General features: G+C 41.7%; 1 protein-coding gene across 1 annotated transcript in view; it reads right to left on the bottom strand.

Moving 5' to 3' along the window:
- NXN (nucleoredoxin) overlaps positions 1–18,841 on the bottom strand; it is a 214,201-nt gene that overhangs the window by 14,557 nt on the left and 180,803 nt on the right. The window contains exon 7 of the mRNA XM_077296371.1: positions 10,924–11,048. Within this exon, the coding sequence (XP_077152486.1) occupies positions 10,924–11,048 (125 nt within the window). The remainder of the gene's footprint in view (positions 1–10,923; positions 11,049–18,841) is intronic.

Raw genomic sequence — 18,841 nt, 5'->3', positions numbered from 1 at the left:
ATCACTGACATTCTGTTTTAGTTTCTCTTCCAAGTCCACGGCAATTCAGTAATGATCTAAAAGGGATACAGTTACAGTACTAAAGCCAGTTATTTAGGAAAATAAAAAAAAGTTCACAATATTTAGAGAAAAGATCTATATTATGGAAAGCAGCAGAGGTGATCGAGTGCAAGGTGTGCCTGGGAAATTAAACATTTCTGGTGCCTTCCCTACCCTTGTGTTAGTGACAAGCAGAATGATTTTCTTAACGTTTATATGATTAGTCATGGAACTTGAAACAGTTGAACGGTAATCACAAATTTGTAGTAACAGGTTGTCAGACAAGAATTAAGCAGAATAAAATAAATAGAACAACACAGATAGAATAAGGATTTAACATCTAGAGAATTGTAAATGGCTCTTTCAGCTTCTGGCTCAGGAATCTTAATCTAGAGTATGGGCAGAACAGAGAGCTGTCAAGACAAGGCAAAGGCAGAATAGATAACTGACCATAAGAGTGTACATCTGGTTTAAGGAATGTAGAGATTTGTCTGTGCTTTGTAACTTGGAGAATCCTTTACTGCACAAAGACTTGCTCAAATATAATACCAGTAATTCAGTCACTTCTAAATAAATTAGATAATTTCTAAAATCAGTATTCATAGACAATTACTGAACCTCCAACCTTTAGGTTAACATATCCACTAAAAAGTAGTTGGTACAAGTAGAAATAAGACTATAAAAAAAAAAAGAGCGATACGGTATATACAGTACAGTGCAAAAGTTTGGCACCTTCTAATTTTAAGATTTTTCTGTATTTTCATGACTATGAAAATTGTAAATTCACACTGAAGGCATCAAAACTATGAATTAGCACATGTGGAATTATATACTTAACAAAAAGGTGTGAAAAACTGAAAATATGTCTTATATTCTAGGTTCTTCAAAGTAGCCACCTTTTGCTTTGATGACTGCTTTGCACACTCTTGGCATTCTCTTGATGAGCTTCAAGAGGTAGTCACCGGGAATGGTCTTCCAACAATCTTGAAGGAGTTCCCAGAGATGCTTAGCACTTGTTGGCCCTTTTGCCTTCACTCTGCGGGCCAGCTCACCCCAAACCATCTCGATTTGGTTCAGGTCTGGTGACAGTGGAGGCCAGATCATCTGGCATAGCACCCCATCACTCTCCTTCTTGGTCAAATAGCCCTTACACAGCCTGGAGGTGTGTTTGGGGTCATTGTCCTGTTGAAAAATAAATGATGGTCCAACTAAACGCAAACCGGATGGAATAGCATGCCGCTGCAAGATGCTGTGGTACCCATGCTGGTTCAGTATGCCTTCAATTTTGAATAAATCCTCAACAGTGTCACCAGCAAAGCACCATCACACCTCCTCCTCCATGCTTCACGGTGGGAACCAGGCATGTAGAGTCCATCCGTTCACCTTTTCTGCGTCGCACAAAGACACGGTGGATGGAAAGATCTCAAATTTGGGCTCATCAGACCAAAGCACAGATTTCCACTGGTCTAATATGTCCATTCCTCATGTTCTTTAGCCCAAACAAGTCTCTTCTGCTTGTTGCCTGTCCTTAGCAGTGGTTTCCTTGCAGCTATTTTACCATGAAGGCCTGCTGCACAAAGTCTCCGCTTAACAGTTGTTGTAGAGATAGATATGTCTGCTGCTAGAACTCTGTGTGGCATTGACCTGGTCTCTAATCTGACCTGCTGTTAACCTGCGATTTCTGAGGCTGGTGACTCTGATAAACTTTTTCTCAGAAGCAGAGGTGACTCTTGGTCTTCCTTTCCTGGGGTGGTCCTCGTGTGAGCCAGTTTCTTTGTAGTGCTTGATGGTTTTTGCCACTGCACTTGGGGACACTTTCAAAGTTTTCCCAATTTTTCAGACTGACTGACCTTCATTTCCTAAAGTAATGATGGCCACTCGTTTTTCTTAGCTGCTTTTTTCTTGCCATAATACAAATTCTAACAGTCTATTCAGTAGGACTATCAGCTGTGTATCCACCAGACTTCTGCACAACACAACTGATGGTCCCAACCCCATTTATAAGGCAAGAAATCCCACTTATTAAACCTGACAGGGCACACCTGTGAAGTGAAAACCATTCCCGGTGACTACCTCTTGAAGCTCATCAAGAGAATGCCAAGAGTGTGCAAAGCAGTCAAAGCAAAAGGTGGCTACTTTGAAGAACCTAGAATATAAGACATAATTTCAGTTGTTTCACACTTTTTTGTTAAGTATATAATTCCACATGTGTTAATTCATAGTTTTTATGCCTTCAGTGTGAATGTACAATTTTCATAGTCATGAAAATACAGAAAAATCTTTAAATGAGAAGGTGTGTCCAATCTTTTGGTCTGTACTGTATGTCATGTATCCCCCTTTGATGCGGGCTCCGAATAAGGATGTTTATTAACTGCACTGGGAGATCTCCCAAAGCGTATTGTTCCTTTTGTCCCATTTTAGGTATCTATGTAGAAGAGAACCTATCACTCCAGAGAATTCTTGACCTTTGCCCAGATGCCCCTGAGAGACTCCAGAACACCCCTCTTACGTTTGGTGCAGAGCTGAAACATCTCCTCTCAGATTCCAGTCATGAGGAGGAGACTAATAAAACCCAACGCCACTTCGTCCTGTCATTTTCCTCCTGGTCATTATTTTATATATTGGACTGTTTATGATCTGCAGGAGGACCAAAAGATTAGACACCCACCTGCATGGAAGTCAGGCCTTTACCCTGAATCCAATATATATATATATATATACATATTATGATAATGATGTTATATTCATTGTTTTGTTGATGTAGTAATTCCGTGTGCGCATATAGACACTCTAGGTGTAAGTCCAGGGCTACCTGTACATTGACATACTCAGTAAGTGCGTTCATGTGAAGGTGTTCATGCATTTACAGCCAGTAGATAACTTCAACTGTACGTGGATCAATGATCTTCATGTGCATTATGGATCAGTAGCAGCCATGCTATTTTAGCTTAAGTCTCTATATGCATTATGGAATTGTAATATGTATTTTGTGTGAATGGGGAAAAAGAGTGAGGTTCTCTAGGGACAGGCCCCAACAGCTTCTAAGTTATTTGCCACTTTAACCCTAGCAATGGGGAAGTTCGTAAGGGATGGATTGAATGTCGGTTAGAATTAGAGGGTGTTTTTTCCCACAGCCAACTTAGGTACTGTGACATCACTCCCTACTCCAGAAATTCTGACCTGTCTAGTAAAGATCTGCGTATCCATCTATGGAGGAACCTCATCAACGCAAGATTACAGGAGAAGTGCCTGATGGAAATCGTGTCTGATGCATGTCTGATGAAAGTCGTTTCCAGTGCCTGAGTCCAGTCATTTCCAGTGCCAGAGTCGAGTCGTTTCCAGTGCCAGAGTCCGTGAGACCCAGAGAAAAAAAACCAAAAAAAACCCCAAAAACCTGTGACAACCAGCAGTCTCATCATGCCAGACACACTCAAAATCCTGCTGAATCAAGCTATAGGAGAGTAACATGAAGTCTGGCAAGGTGATGGGTGCACACAGGATGATGTTGACTGACTATGGACTGTGAGGGTGAAGCCGTTCCAGAGTCTGACCAGTCACAACTGGAGAAAGATGGCTTTGGGATGGGCCGATACCTGAAGATTGACAATTAAAGACCAGAACAGAGACTGAAGACTGCAATAAGACTCCAAGAAAGAAGAAGAAGGTGTAATATGTGGATAGAGATGTGGGTTACGGTGAACGGCAGGGAAGAGCTGATGGCCGTGTCGATGATGTCTAGGTAACTAAGTGCAGAATTATGCTTCTTTCCATCCTGAACTGTCACTAGTTATAAATGGGGTTGATTAGGCAAATAAATCCCAGCACAAAATGTCCCTCAAATTTCATTATCGTGTTCTCGACAACAGGGGGAATGTAGAAGGGAAGTGCACCCAAAATGTATATCTTTACATAGAGATGTGTTTAGTGCATGTTTTGGATATATCCCCCACATGTATACCACATGGAGCAAAGCCCCCCCTCCAGCCTGCTGTAAAACAAAGCTGCCATGAGCTTGTATATGAGGTTTCATTTAGGACTTAGGCCAGTGGACAATAGAATTGTGACCTCATCCCCACACACCTGGGGCTGGACACACCTCTTCTAGCTGGACATAAAAGGCACAAGACACATGTGCTCTGGCTCTTTTGCTGTGCCTGCATTGCCTGGAATGATGATGGACCCACATGGCTTATGTATACTCTGTATACATAAGCCAGTACTATTCATTAGGGTTAGCCAGCCATAGGTGGGAGGGCTGATATTGTATGTGTGATTTGGGTAATCGGGCAGTTAATTGATTGTTGTGATATTACTGGTTATTGTGGGATATTACTGTGTGATATTGTTGGGATATCACTATAAACTGTAGTGATATTACTGCATTAGAGCTGTATATCTGTATAATTGTATGTATGTGTATATATATATATATATATATATATATATATATATATATATATATATACATACATACATACATACACACACATACATATATAAATACATTTGGGTACAAATCTATATGCATGTTATAGACTGCAGACTTGTGTGTGAGTAATAAATACCCTTTATTGTTACACAGTTAGTATATAGCATAAGGAAAAGATAACGTTGAGGCATATTAAGTGGATATTAATTAATAGTCAAGTTTGGCAATAATAGTTGATATCGGACCTCCTTAGAGGTGCAAAGAGGATTCCTCTTTTGATACTATAAGTTTTAGGAGGAAAACCCTGTCCTTTTACAGCTTGTCATTGCTGATCTGCTAGGAGCGCTGCCCAGTGGCCAGTATTCATAGCACATGAACATTTCTGTAACACATAGCAGGGCTGAAATCTTGCTATGGATTGCAGCTTCAAGTCTCCTAACGAGGCTATTCAAGGAAATAAAAAGTAGAAAAAAATGTTTTTAAAAATATTTTAAAATCATCCCTCGTTTGCCCCATTCAAAATAAAGCAATAATAATAAAAAAAATCATAAATTCACACATTTGGCATTTCTGCGTTCAGAATCGCCCGATGTTTCAAAATCTAAAAAGAATTAATCCGATTAGCAAACTGCGTAATGAGAATATTAAAACCGCCAAAATTACATTTTTTGGTTTGTGCAACATTGCAATAAAATGTAATAACAGGCTATCAAAATATCGTATTCACCCCAACATGGAATCAGTAAAAACTTTAGCTTGGCGCACAAAAAATAAGTCCTCACCCAGCCTCAGGTCCCAAAAATGGAGATGCTATTGGTCTCTGAATATGGCGATTTAGATTCTTTTTTCACCATTTAAATTAAAGTGTATTTGATACACTGCAGATTTCGCAAGTTTTCCCACTAAAAAAGAATTTAGAAGTCTGCAATTTTTATCGTAATCATACTTCAATTGTGAGAAACAGAATCTAAACAAAAAAACAAAAAAAAAAAAACCAGAAAATCACATTGGATTACTTTGATATAATTACTAGATGGATCGGGAGGGCGGTAATGTCCCGATGGGGGCAGGCATGCGGCGCTGATGTTGCCTAATCGCATCCTGTGATAATCTAATGACTTTTGCATCAGGGGACTCGTGCTTGATGCCTACGCTTATATGCATTGTTTTTGTCCCAGAAATGCTGCTGTTCTTCAAGAGTTTAATTTGCCCTTTGCTGCTTTCCTTTCATTGTCATTGGTGTACTTTTTATGAGGAACCACGTTGGCGTTGATATTTGCTTTTTAAAGGGGTTTTCCCACGAACAAAGTTCATTTAAAAAATTGTCTGTGTCTGACCGTGTACCGAACATTCCACAGCTCCTGCGCAGGGGAAGAAGCAAAAGACAATACTGATATTACAGCAGGGGATCACAGAGGATACATTTTGTGAGGTAAAATATTATTTAAAAACAGTCAATTAAATATTTTACCTCACAAAATGAATCCACTGTGATCCCCTGCTGTAATGTTAGTATTGTCTTTTGCTTCCTCCCCTGCCCAGGAGATGTGGTATGCTCTGTACACGGTCAGACACAGTCAATTTTTAAAATGAACTTTCGTTCGTGGGAAAACCCCTTTAATGTGACTGGCTTCCTCTGCCTGTAGACACGTCGCGCATCTGCCGCCGGGATCAGCCGAATGATTCACCACGCCTGTGCGGAATTTGCGAAGGCGCAGTAAATCAGAACGCCGCCATCTTTGTGCAGACAAATAGCGGCTGTCACATTAAGGCTGCCATCACACTAGCAGTATTTGTTCAGTATTTTACATCAGTATTTGTAAGCCAAAACCAGGACTGGGTGATAAATGCAGAAGTGGTGATATGTTTCTATTATACTTTTCCTCTATTTGTTCTACTCCTGGTTTTGGCTTACAAATACTGATGTAAAATTCTGACCAAATACTGCTAGTGTGACGGCAGCCTAAAACTGCGCATGCACTCCTCCTGTACAAAGATGGAGGCAGTCAGTGAATCATTCGGCTTATCCCAGCAGCGTGTTCACAATGGTGTTCCACTCGTGGTTTCGCACAAGAGGCTGCATGAGTGTGAGTGTGAATGTGAGTGAGCATGTGAATGAGCGTGTGAATGTAAGTGAGCGTGTGAATGTGTGTGTGAATATGAGTGTGTAAATGTGAGTGTGTGAGTGTGTGTGTGTGGTGCGTACGGCATAGAGTGTGTGTGTGTGGTGCACTGGTGCTCCACTGGTGGTACCGCGCAATAGGTTGGTACCAGCAGCAGTTTCCATATTGAGACACCCATCACTTGGGTGTCCGAATATGGCGGTCGGTGAACGTCCTCCGCTTGGAATTCTGGGATACGGTGACTTCTGGACAGAACAGGAAATTAAAACACTACAAGGCAATTAAATAAATAGAAATTACATTTTATTGCATGCATGAAATAAGTATTTTATCACCTACCAACCAGCAAGAATTCTGGCTCTCACCGACTGGTTAGTTTTTCTTTACGAAGCCCTCCTCCTACTCTGCACTAATTACCTGTATTAATTACACCTGTTTGAACTCGTTACCTGTTTAAAAGACATCTGTCCTTGCACTCAAATCAATCACACTCCATCCTCTCCACCATGTCCAAGACGGCTCAGCTTTACGGCCGGCGCTGACACATTCAATGCAGGGAAGCCGCCGGCGGGGGACGTGACAGACATCAGAAGGTGAGTATGTAGTGTTTTTTTTTTTTTTACTTTTACAATGGTAACCAGGGTAAATATCGGGTTACTAAGCACAGCCCTGCACTTAGTAACCAGATATTTACCCTGGTTACAAGTGAAAACATCGCTGGATCGGTGTCACACACACCGATCCAGCGATGACAGTGGGTGATCAGCGACGAAATAAAGTTCTGGACTTCTAGCTCCGACCAGCGATATCACAGCGGGATCCAGATCGCTGCTGCGTGTCACACACAACGAGATCGCTATCCAGGACGCTGCAACGTCACGGATCGCCGTCGTTCTCGCTGCAAAGTCGCTTAGTGTGAAGGTACCTTTAGTATTTAGTGAGCATGGTAAAGATAAAAACAACCCAAAAAAACAATTGTGGAATTGCTATTTTTTTGCAATTTCATTGCACTTGGAATTTTTTTGTGTTTTACAGTTTACTATATGGTAAAATCAATGGTGTTGTTCAAATATATAACACGTCCCGCAAAAACCAAGCCCTCACATGGCCATATTGATTGAAAAATAAAACAAGTTATGACCCTTTGAAGAAGGGAAGCAAAAAACAAAAACGAAAAAAAAAAGAAAATTGCTGGGGGTAAAGGGGTTAAAAGGCAAGGCTAATTTTGTGTTCTTCAGGAAAGTTGACAGGCTTTCTGAACAGAACACAATGTTTGGAGTGAACAATTAATTTCCTCCCCCTGACCTTTACAGCTAACCCAATATTTATTTATAATTTATTCAAATGCTGATGGTACAATTAAAAAAATGTGTTATATAACCGTATGTCAAAGAAATCTGGCGAAATCATTAAATATACATTAAAAAAAAATGTAGTTATCTTTTGATCCACTAAAGAATATGGATTAAAAAAAAAAAAAAAAAGAAAAGATAAATAATTTCGATACACATTTCCTTCTTTTTAGAAACACTACACTCAAAAAAGGCCATAAAAATGTCTTTGTGACGTACTAAAGACACTGAATTACAAGACAGGACAAATCTATTTTAACGAAGGATTGATTAGATTGCATTGGATATAATGTTGCGGCACACGTTAAACAAGTACAAACCGGTATTAAAACAAGGATTGTAGTACACTGACTTCCTTAAAAGTAAAACACTAGATTTATAATGCTGAATTTGGTGTGAAGAGGTAAAATAGAGCAGCAGGATTATCTATGCATACTGCAACAATATCAAGTAGCAAAAGTGGCTAAAGCCATTGTAAGGCTAGGCATTTTAAGTCGCAGATTCCTTCATAAATTGGAGAAACGCTCAGCACATCATTGTGCATTCCAGACCCCGTTATAGTAAGTGGAGTCTGTCAGGCACAGTTTGTCAAGCATTCTCATTTTTCTGTTCCTACCACAGAACAGAAAGATGGAATGAGATGCAGATTGAAAATAATTTGATGCTCAAAGATGGCAATTGCATCCTTCTTGCGGTGTGCTCCGGGTTTCTTATACATGTTACATCTTTTATTGACTATATTCCATTTCTATATGAAGTAAAAGCTTATTATTGCTCTGGTCTTCCTTTACTCCCACAAGTTTATATTTTCTGAAAGTTAAAGACAAAAATTATGAAACAAGTTAAAGAGCCTCAATATTTTCCTCTACCTTCAGATTTGTATTCATTGTCTTTGTTCTTTAAAAATCGTGAAATACAATGTACTTTTTAGGTGGCAGGTGATTTAGAAGAATACATTGTTCTTGATTGAAGATCCAATCACTTCGCACTACAAGTAGTGCTTCACAAGGTTTTAGGAGTCATACATTTTTGGATCGGCTGCAAACAAAAATCCTGCAAGTCCTTATTTGAAGCATAGTAATGAATTACAGTACCAACCAGATGCTGCACTCACATACTGCTCAATCCACAGAAACATCACAAGGTAAGGGTAATCCGTATTGTGACTGCGTGCATGATTCACAGGGCTGCCACACCGATGAGTAGCAAGGATCTTCTAGGCTTTACCAACTTGTAAAATGAGGTGTGATCACACAGCCAGGGCTAACTCCCCGCAGATGTGCTGTGTACTTTTACACAATTCACTTTCCACACCCGGAATCTGAAACCACTAAACCTCATTTGTCTTCCCCCTCCCCCCAAGCATAAATGATTGATGTTAGTTTGGACAAGACATCAGAGACGTGAATGCTCAGAAGGTTTTCTTCATCTTCTAAATATTTTTCTATTGCTTCACTATCTTGGCATTTGCAATTGTCCAGTTAAACTGTCAAAAATGGAGCTAACGATCATTCGGAGATTTCTCTTCCTAGAAATTGTACAGTATGAGAAAACTTTGCTCTAGAGCATTCGTCTTACTTCAGTGAGGTCTGTGGATACACTGATATACCGTACGTGGTCACTCTAGCATAGTGGCTTACACATTAAGAACAGAGGCCAATGCTTGTTTGGGTCTTTAAAAAAATAAAAAACATATCTTTACTTAGTATAATGGTAAGAATAATCTTTCAGAATGTGCTATTCTAGGTGCCAAATATTCCAGAAAATTTGAATAGAGCATTAAACACTAGCATAGGCATTCTAGATGGTAAAGTAAAAGGTAATGCTTTCCCCTTGTACATGTAGACAAGAATTCCGTACACAAAATATGATATATTGATGGAATTTCACAAGTCACTTGTAGTTCCTCTTTACTATAGGGAAGAATTAGAATGCACACCAGTAAGAGTGCTCAGTGGTATTCCTTGTAAGCCAAGTAATAAATGTTTCTCTAATAAAGTTCCCATAAACCATCACACTATATATGAAAGGACAGAGTCTGTATTAGATTAACCTTCTAGGTATTTCCTTTCCCGATTAGTCAGCCAAGCAAAAATCATCACTTTCTCATGTAAACTCTATTTTCCCACCACGTAAAAGAAAGCAAACTACATAATATGTAACTAAACTTTGAGAGGGGAACCTAGCATTATGTTCGGCTTCCTTTTCCTACATAAAAGTGACGGCATACCAGATAGAAACGATATTGTGCAAAAAAGGCCACATATTGCAATTATTGGACAAGAAATGCCCAAGTATTGGCTTCATGAGGAAAGGATAAGAGAGAAAAGGATTTGGGATCTATTATCATTAGTAAGGAATATGAACACCTACCATGTGGGGAGCAGGGAAAGCTTTTCAGTTACAAAGAAATTGCCTACTTTTGTTCGTTTCCACTGCTTACATAAACAGCAATATATTCCATAACCTTGTACACAGATCTTCACACAAGTCCTAGTCCCTAATTGGGATCACAATTTAATTTCTCAGACATACACACACTAGGGCCATTTTCTTACCAAAAAAAATAAAAGGCAGGGGAAACAGGTTGAAGACACCAACTCTGTATTGTGAGTTTGGTTTTGCAGAAGTGATTGAGTCTCGTCACATAGCATTTGCTCTATTCGGAGTCCTATCTTTTGCTCCCAAAAACTGTATTCGGAGAACCAGATTAAAGAGGAAGAAGGAACAAGGATTCTGTCATCTCATACAAGGCACAATGTCTAAAACAGGTATGCACAAAGAATACACAACAGCCTCCTCAATTTATAATTTACTAGTCTGCAGTGTCATATATAAGGAAACATTTGTTACAGTATTGCTTTAAGTTTCTCAAAGTCATCACATCTCTAAAAAATAAATACTTCTTTTTCTTCTTTATCGATTTACATTTTACCAGATTATTGTGGAGAAACCTCAACATACTTTTCCCCGTACTCACCTCACTAGCCACAAAGAACAGTAGTGGTGCTTCCTCATCTTTGGCTTTATATTGTGCTATAATTTTCTCTGCTATGGGCTGAACAAGCTGTTTTGCTGCTTCTGACTCGCCTTCATCCTCAGAGTCTAAAAAATATAATATATAAATAAAAATTCTGACAAGCACATTAACCTGCAGACACACAAGTATTGGAATCGTGATTTTCTACTCATGGTAAGAATGTTTGATTGAGACTTTTATTAACTAGGAGAATACATATAATATTCTGTCTTGTTGGAATATTGTGTGTAATGATCACCACATACTTTTACAGCATGGTAACTAGAGTCCTGACTTATCCATTCAGCATCTAGCACCTTCCATAGACATTACATTCACAGAGTTAATAGGATATGATGACTACACTAACATTTTAATTGTGTTGTCGAATTTAGAAAAATAAAAAGTTTGGTTTCTAAAAGAATACAAATTACGGAATTTTGCCAGAGCGGTCACACAGCTGAGAAACTTACTGCCAGATTTTCTTTACACATAACAGCTGACCTCTGGGGTTAGGCAACAGGGGGACACATGGAGTTCAGTCAAATTGTCAAGACATCCTCCTTAAAAGTGCTTTTACACTACAGGATTATCATGAACCAGCACTCACATGCACGATAATTGTGCAGTCTAAACAGGCGGCTTGCTAGTTTGTTCCCATCTAAGCTTTTATATTAATATATTGCAGTCATCATATTATATGGCACTGTGTATTTACAATTACTCATTGTGCCTTTCTACCCAGCTAATTCTTCTCTTTTCTCTGCTCTATGTAGAAAAAGGAAGTATCTCTTCCCTGCATGAGTCATCCCCCCTCTTCAACTCCTGACCCAGCTGTTCAGCTCCTCCCTCTGCCAGAGACTTTTACAGTGATGACTCATGCAGGGAAACAAGATTTTTTTTCTACATAGAACTTAGTCAGCTATTCTGCTTTTAACCCCTTCATGACCCAGCCTATTTTGGCCTTAATGACCTTGCCGTTTTTTGCAATTCTGACCAGTGTCCCTTTATGAGGTAATAACTCCGGAACGCTTCAACGGATCCTAGCGATTCTGAGATTGTTTTTTTTCGTGACATATTGGGCTTCATGTTAGTGGTAAATTTAGGTCGATAATTTCTGAGTTTATTTGTGAAAAAAACGGAAATTTGGCGAAAATTTTGAAAATTTCGCAATTTTCACATTTTGAATTTTTATTCTGTTAAACCAGAGAGTTATGTGACACAAAATAGTTAATAAATAACATTTCCCACATGTCTACTTTACATTCAGCACAATTTTGGAAACAAATTTTTTTTTTGCTAGGAAGTTATAAGGGTTAAAATTTGACCAGTGATTTCTCGTTTTTACAACAAAATTTACAAAACCATTTTTTTTTTAGGGACCACCTCACATTTGAAGTCAGTTTGAGGGTTCTATATGGCTGAAAATACCCAAAAGTGACACCATTCTAAAAACTGCACCCCTCAAGGTGCTCAAAACCACATTCAAGAAGTTTATTAACCCTTCAGGTGTTTCACAGCAGCAGAAGCAACATGGAAGGAAAAAATGAACATTTAACTTTTTAGTCACAAAAATGATCTTTTAGCAACAATTTTTTTATTTTTCCAAGGGTAAAAGGAGAAACTGGACCATGGACGTTGTTGTCCAATTTGTCCTGAGTACGCTGATACCTCATATGTGGGGGTAAACCACTGTTTGGGCGCACGACAGGGCTCGGAAGGGAAGGAGCGCCATTTGACTTTTTCAATGAAAAATTGGCTCCAATCTTTAGCGGACACCATGTCGCGTTTGGAGAGCCCCCGTGTGCCTAAACATTGGAGCTCCTCCACAAGTGACCCCATTTTGGAAACTAGACCCCCCAAGGAACTTATCTAGAGGCATAGTGAGCACTTTAAACCCCCAGGTACTTCACAAATTGATCCGCAAAAATGAAAAAGTACTTTTTTTTCACACAAAATTTCTTTTAGCCTCAATTCTTTCATTTTCACATGGGCAACAGGATAAAATGGATCCTAAAATTTGTTGGGCAATTTCTCCTGAGTACGCCGATACCTCATATGTGGGGGTAAACCACTGTTTGGGTGCACTGCAAGGCTCGGAAGGGGAGGCGTGCCATTTGACTTTTTGAATGGAAAATTAGCTCCAATCGTTAGCGGACACCATGTCGCGTTTGGAGAGCCCCTGTGTGCCTAAACATTGGAGCTCCCGCACAAGTGACCCCATTTTGGAAACTAGACCCCCCAAGGAACTTATCTAGATGCATAGTGAGCACTTATAACCCCCAGGTGCTTCACAGAAGTTTATAACGCAGAGCCGTGAAAATAAAAAATAATTTTTCTTTCCTCAAAAATGATTTTTAGTCCAGAATTTTTTATTTTCCCAAGGGTAATAGGAGAAATTGGACCCCAAATGTTGTTGTCCAGTTTGTCCTGAGTACGATGATACCCCATATGTGGGGGTAAACCACTGTTTGGGCGCACGGCAGGGCTCGGAAGGGAAGGCACGCCATTTGGCTTTTTGAATGGAAAATTAGCTCCAATCATTAGCGGACACCATGTCACGTTTGGAGAGCCCCTGTGTGCCTAAACATTGGAGCTCCCGCACAACTGACCCCATTTTGGAAACTAGACCTCCCAAGGAACTAATCTAGATGTGTGGTGAGCACTTTGAACCCCCAAGTGCTTCACAGAAGTTTATAACGCAGAGCCATGAAAATAAAAAATAATTTTTCTTTTCTCAAAAATGATTTTTTAGCCCAGAATTTTTTATTTTTTTAAGGGTAACAGGAGAAATTGGACCCCAAAAGTTGTTGTCCAGTTTCTCCTTAGTACGCTGATACCCCATATGTGGGGGTAAACCACTGTTTGGGCATATGCCGGGGCTCGGAAGGGAAGTAGTGACGTTTTGGAATGCAGACTTTGATGGAATGGTCTGCGGGCATCATGTTACGTTTGCAGAGCCCCTGATATGCCTAAACAGTAGAAACCCCCCACAATTGACCCCATTTTGGAAACTAGACCCCCCAAGGAACTTATCTAGATGTGTGGTGAGCACATTCAACCCCCAAGTGCTTCACAAGTTTACAACGCAGAGCCGTGAAAATAAAAAATCATTTTTCTTTCCTCAAAAAAGATGTTTTAGCAAGCAATTTTTTATTTTCACAAGGGTAACAGGAGAAATTGGACCCCAATATTTGTTGCCCAGTTTGTTGTGAGTGTGCTGGTACCCCATATGTGGGGGTAAACCACTGTTTGGGCGCATGTCAGGGCTCGGAAGGGAAGTAGTGACATTTGAAATGCAGACTTTGATGGAATGGTCTGCGGGCATCACGTTGCATTTGCAGAGCCCCTGATGTGCCTAAACAGTAGAAACACCCCACAAGTGACCCCATTTTGGAAACTAGACCCCCCAAGGAACTTATCTAGATGTGTGGTGAGCACATTCAAACCCCAAGTGCTTCACAGAAGTTTACAACGCAGAGCCGTGAAAATAAAAAATCATTTTTCTTTCCTCAAAAAAGATGTTTTAGCAAGCAATTTTTTATTTTCACAAGGGTAACAGGAGAAATTGGACCCCAATATTTGTTGCCCAGTTTGTTGTGAGTGTGCTGGTACCCCATATGTGGGGGTAAAACACTGTTTGGGCGCATGTCAGGGCTCGGAAGGGAAGTAGTGACATTTGAAATGCAGACTTTGATGGAATGGTCTGCGGGCATCACGTTGCATTTGCAGAGCCCCTGATGTGCCTAAACAGTAGAAACACCCCACAAGTGACCCCATTTTGGAAACTAGACCCCCCAAGGAACTTATCTAGATGTGTGGTGAGCACATTCAACCCCCAAGTGCTTCACAGAAGTTTACAACGCAGAGCCGTGAAAATAAAAAATCATTTTTCTTTCCTCAAAAAAGATGTTTTAGCAAGCAATTTTTTATTTTCACAAGGGTAACAGGAGAAATTGGACCCCAATATTTGTTGCCCAGTTTGTTGTGAGTGTGCTGGTACCCCATATGTGGGGGTAAACCACTGTTTGGGCGCATGTCAGGGCTCGGAAGGGAAGTAGTGACATTTGAAATGCAGACTTTGATGGAATGGTCTGCGGGCATCACGTTGCATTTGCAGAGCCCCTGATGTGCCTAAACAGTAGAAACACCCCACAAGTGACCCCATGTTGGAAACTAGACCCCCGATGGAACTTATCTAGATGTGTGGTGAGCACTTTCAACCCCCAAGTGCTTCACAGAAGTTTATAACGCAGAGCCCTGAAAACAAAAAATAATTGTTCTTTCCTCAAAAATTATGTTTTAGCAAGTAATTTTTTATTTTTGCAAGGGTAGCAGGAGAAATTGGACCCCAACAGTTGTTGCCCAGTTTGTCCTGAGTACGCTGGTACCCCAAATGTGGGGGTAAACCACTGTTTGGGCGCACGTTGGGGCTTGGAAGGGAGGGAGCACCATTTGACTTTTTGAACGCAAGATTGGCTGGAATCAATGGTGGCGCCATGTTGCGTTTGGAGACCCCTGATGTGCCTAAACAGTGGAAACCCCTCAATTCTAACTTCAACACTAACCCCAACACACCCCTAATCCTAATCCCAACCGTAGCCATAACCCTAATCACAACCCTAACCCCAACACACCCCTAACCACAACCCTAACCGCAACACACCCGTAACCCTAATTCCAACCCTAACCATAATCCTAACCCTAATCCCAACCCTAACCCTAATCCCAACCCTAACCACAACTGTAACCCCAACACACCCCTAACCCTATCCGTAACCCTAACCACAAGCCTAATCTTAACCCTAATTCCAACCCTAACCCTAAGGCTATGTGCCCACGTTGCGGATTCGTGTGAGATTTTTCCGCACGATTTTTGAAAAATCTGCAGGTAAAAGGCACTGCGTTTTACCTGCAGATTTACAGCAGATTTCCAGTGTTTTTTTGTGCGGATTTCACCTGCGGATTCCTATTGAGGAACAGGTGTAAAACGCTGCGGAATCCGCACAAAGAATTGACATGCTGCGGAAAATACAACGCAGCGTTTCTGCACGGAATTTTCCGCACCATGGGCACAGCGGATTTGGTTTTCCATAGGTGTACATGGTACTGTAAACCTGATGGAAAACTGCAACGAATTCGCAGCGGCCAATCCGCTGCAGATCCGCGGCCAATCCGCTGCGGATCCGCAGCCAAATCCGCACATGCCATAACCCTAACCCTACCCCTAACCCTAACCCTACCCCTAGTTCTAACCCTAACCCTAGTGGAAAACGAAAAAAAAAAAAAAAAAAATATTTTCTTTATTTTATTATTGTCCCTACCTATGGGGGTGATAAAGGGGGGGGGGTTATTTATTATTTTTTTTATTTTGATCGCTGTGATAGAACCTATCACAGCCATCAAAATGTACTTGTAAGGAATCTGCCGGCTGGCAGATTCGGCGGGCGCACTGAGCATGCGCCCTCCATATTGGAAGATGGCGGCGCCCAGCGAGGAGACGTACGGACACCGGGAGGATCGGTAAGTATGAAGGGGTGGTGGGGGGGTGGATTGGAGCACGGGGGGGTGATCGGACCACAGGGGGGGTGAATACAAACAAGGAGGGAGCGGTCAGGAGGACGGGGGAGCCGGCAGGCGGACAGAGGGGACCGGACCCCATAACGGAGGACTGGGGGGGCGATCGGTGGGTGTGGGGGGGTCACTTAAGTATTTCCAGCCATGGCCGGATTGTAATATTTCACCAGTTTTTTAGGTGAAATATTACAAATCGCTCTGATTGGCAGTTTCACTTTCAACAGCCAATCAGAGCGATCGTAGCCACGGGGGGGGGTGAAGCCACCCCCCCTGGGCTGAAGCACCACTCCCCCTGTTCCTGCAGATCGGGTAAAATGGGAGTTAACCCCTTCACCCGATCTGCAGGGACGCGATCATTCCATGACGCATACGCTGCGTCATAGGTCGGATTGCCACAGACTTTCATGACGCAGCGTATGCGTCAAAGGTCGGAAAGGGGTTAATCATGTAAAGCCATAGACCTAATGGAAAAGACAAGACTTAACGGGGTAGAAAGGCAAAATGATGACTGCAATATATTCAGAGGATAAACACTGACAGGAGTGCTTCTTTAAGTGAAATGATCTTATGAATTGCCCAAAAGATCAATGTTCTCAACAGCGCATTGTCCTGTGTAAATAACACCTGCATTGCTGAGAACTGCAACCTATGCACACTTAAATGGAATCTGAGACTGTTTTTGCCACCTAATCTGTGACAAACATAATGTAGAGACAGAGTCCTGATTCCATTGATGTGTCACTAAAGGTACCTTCACACTAAACGACTTTGCAGCGATAACGATAGCGATCCGTGACGTTGCAGCGTCCTGGATAGCGATCTCGTTGTGTTTGACACGCAGCAGCGATCTGGATCCCGCTGTGATATCGCTGGTCGGAGCTAGAAGTCCAGAACTTTATTTTGTCGCTGATCACCCGCTGTCCATCGTTGGATCAGCGTGTGGCGCCGATCCAACGATGTGTTCACTTGTAACCAGGGTAAACATCGGGTTACTAAGTGCAGGGCCGCGCTTAGTAACCCGATATTTACCCTGGTTACCATTGTAAAAGTAAAAAAAAAAAAACAGTACATACTCACATTCTGATGTCTGTCACGTCCCCCGGCGTCCACAGGGTTAAAACTGCTTTCGGCAGGAGCACTTGCTAATGCTGCGCTGCTGCCGAGAGCTTTCTGCACTGATTGTGTCAAAGCAGAGCACAGCGGTGACGTCACCGCTGTGCTCTGCTTTACTGCCGGCGCTGACACATTCAGTGCAGGAAGCTCTGAGCAGCAGCGCGTAACCCTGTGGACGCCGAGGGACGTGATAGACTTTTACAATGGTAACCAGGGTAAATATAGGGTTACTAAGCGCGGCCCTGCACTTAGTAACCCGATGTTTACCCTGGTTACCCGGGTGCTGCAGGGGGACTTCGGCATCGTTGAAGACAGTTTCAACGATGCCGAAGTCGTTCCCCTGATCGTTGGTTGCTGGAGAGAGCTGTCTGTGTGACAGCTCCCCAGCGACCTAAACAGCGACGCTGCAGCGATCGACTCGTTGTCTATATCACTGCAGCGTCACTGAGTGTGACGGTACCTTTACTAGGATGCTTACTGTAGTATTGATAATCTCCTGCTGACAAGAGTGATTTTATCACTAAAAGACTAGTAAACCTCCTGCCAAGCAGTCCTACATACCTACATATTCATGAGCGCTGTGTAACCATGCCCCTACCACTGATTGGCAGCTTTCTGTCTATGCACAGTGTACACACAGAAAGCTGCCAATCAGTGGTGTGGGCGGGGTTATACAGAGCTCAGCATTCAGAGAACCCATAGACCTGCAGCAGATAAAACAGTGATTTTATCAAATCTGCAGCAAGCATAATGCTGCTTTCAGATGGGGTAGCGAAAAACTGCTGATTTCCTTTAACAATCTTATCTAGATTGTTCATTGTGCACATAAAGTGGGGTCAGGCTGTGTAGACTATTAAACAACTGCTGATCAGCAAACAAGTAGTATATCGGCAGTCATTTAGTGCTGCAGGCTGACTAGGGTAAACTGACCCAAGTATAGATTGAGACATCCCCTTTATAGGAGTGGTGCAAATGTATCCTACGCAAAACGATGAAAATGCTACAAGCACAAATAGAACAATCTAATGTCATGTGGCCACAAGGATCTGAGTTGCACAATCGGTTAAAGGGAACCGATCACCTGAAAAAACGCGATTAGCCTGCCTGGCGCCCACACTTAGAGCCCCGCACCGGGAGTAAATTAACTTTATTCCTACCGGTAGCGTTCGCGTTTCAGTCACGAGGGCAG

The sequence above is a fragment of the Ranitomeya variabilis genome, chromosome 3 (genome assembly GCF_051348905.1).
Source record: "Ranitomeya variabilis isolate aRanVar5 chromosome 3, aRanVar5.hap1, whole genome shotgun sequence".
Lineage (NCBI taxonomy): Eukaryota > Metazoa > Chordata > Amphibia > Anura > Dendrobatidae > Ranitomeya > Ranitomeya variabilis.
The sequence above is the reverse complement of the archived record's forward strand: the minus strand, read 5'-3'. Positions and strand labels throughout refer to the sequence as shown.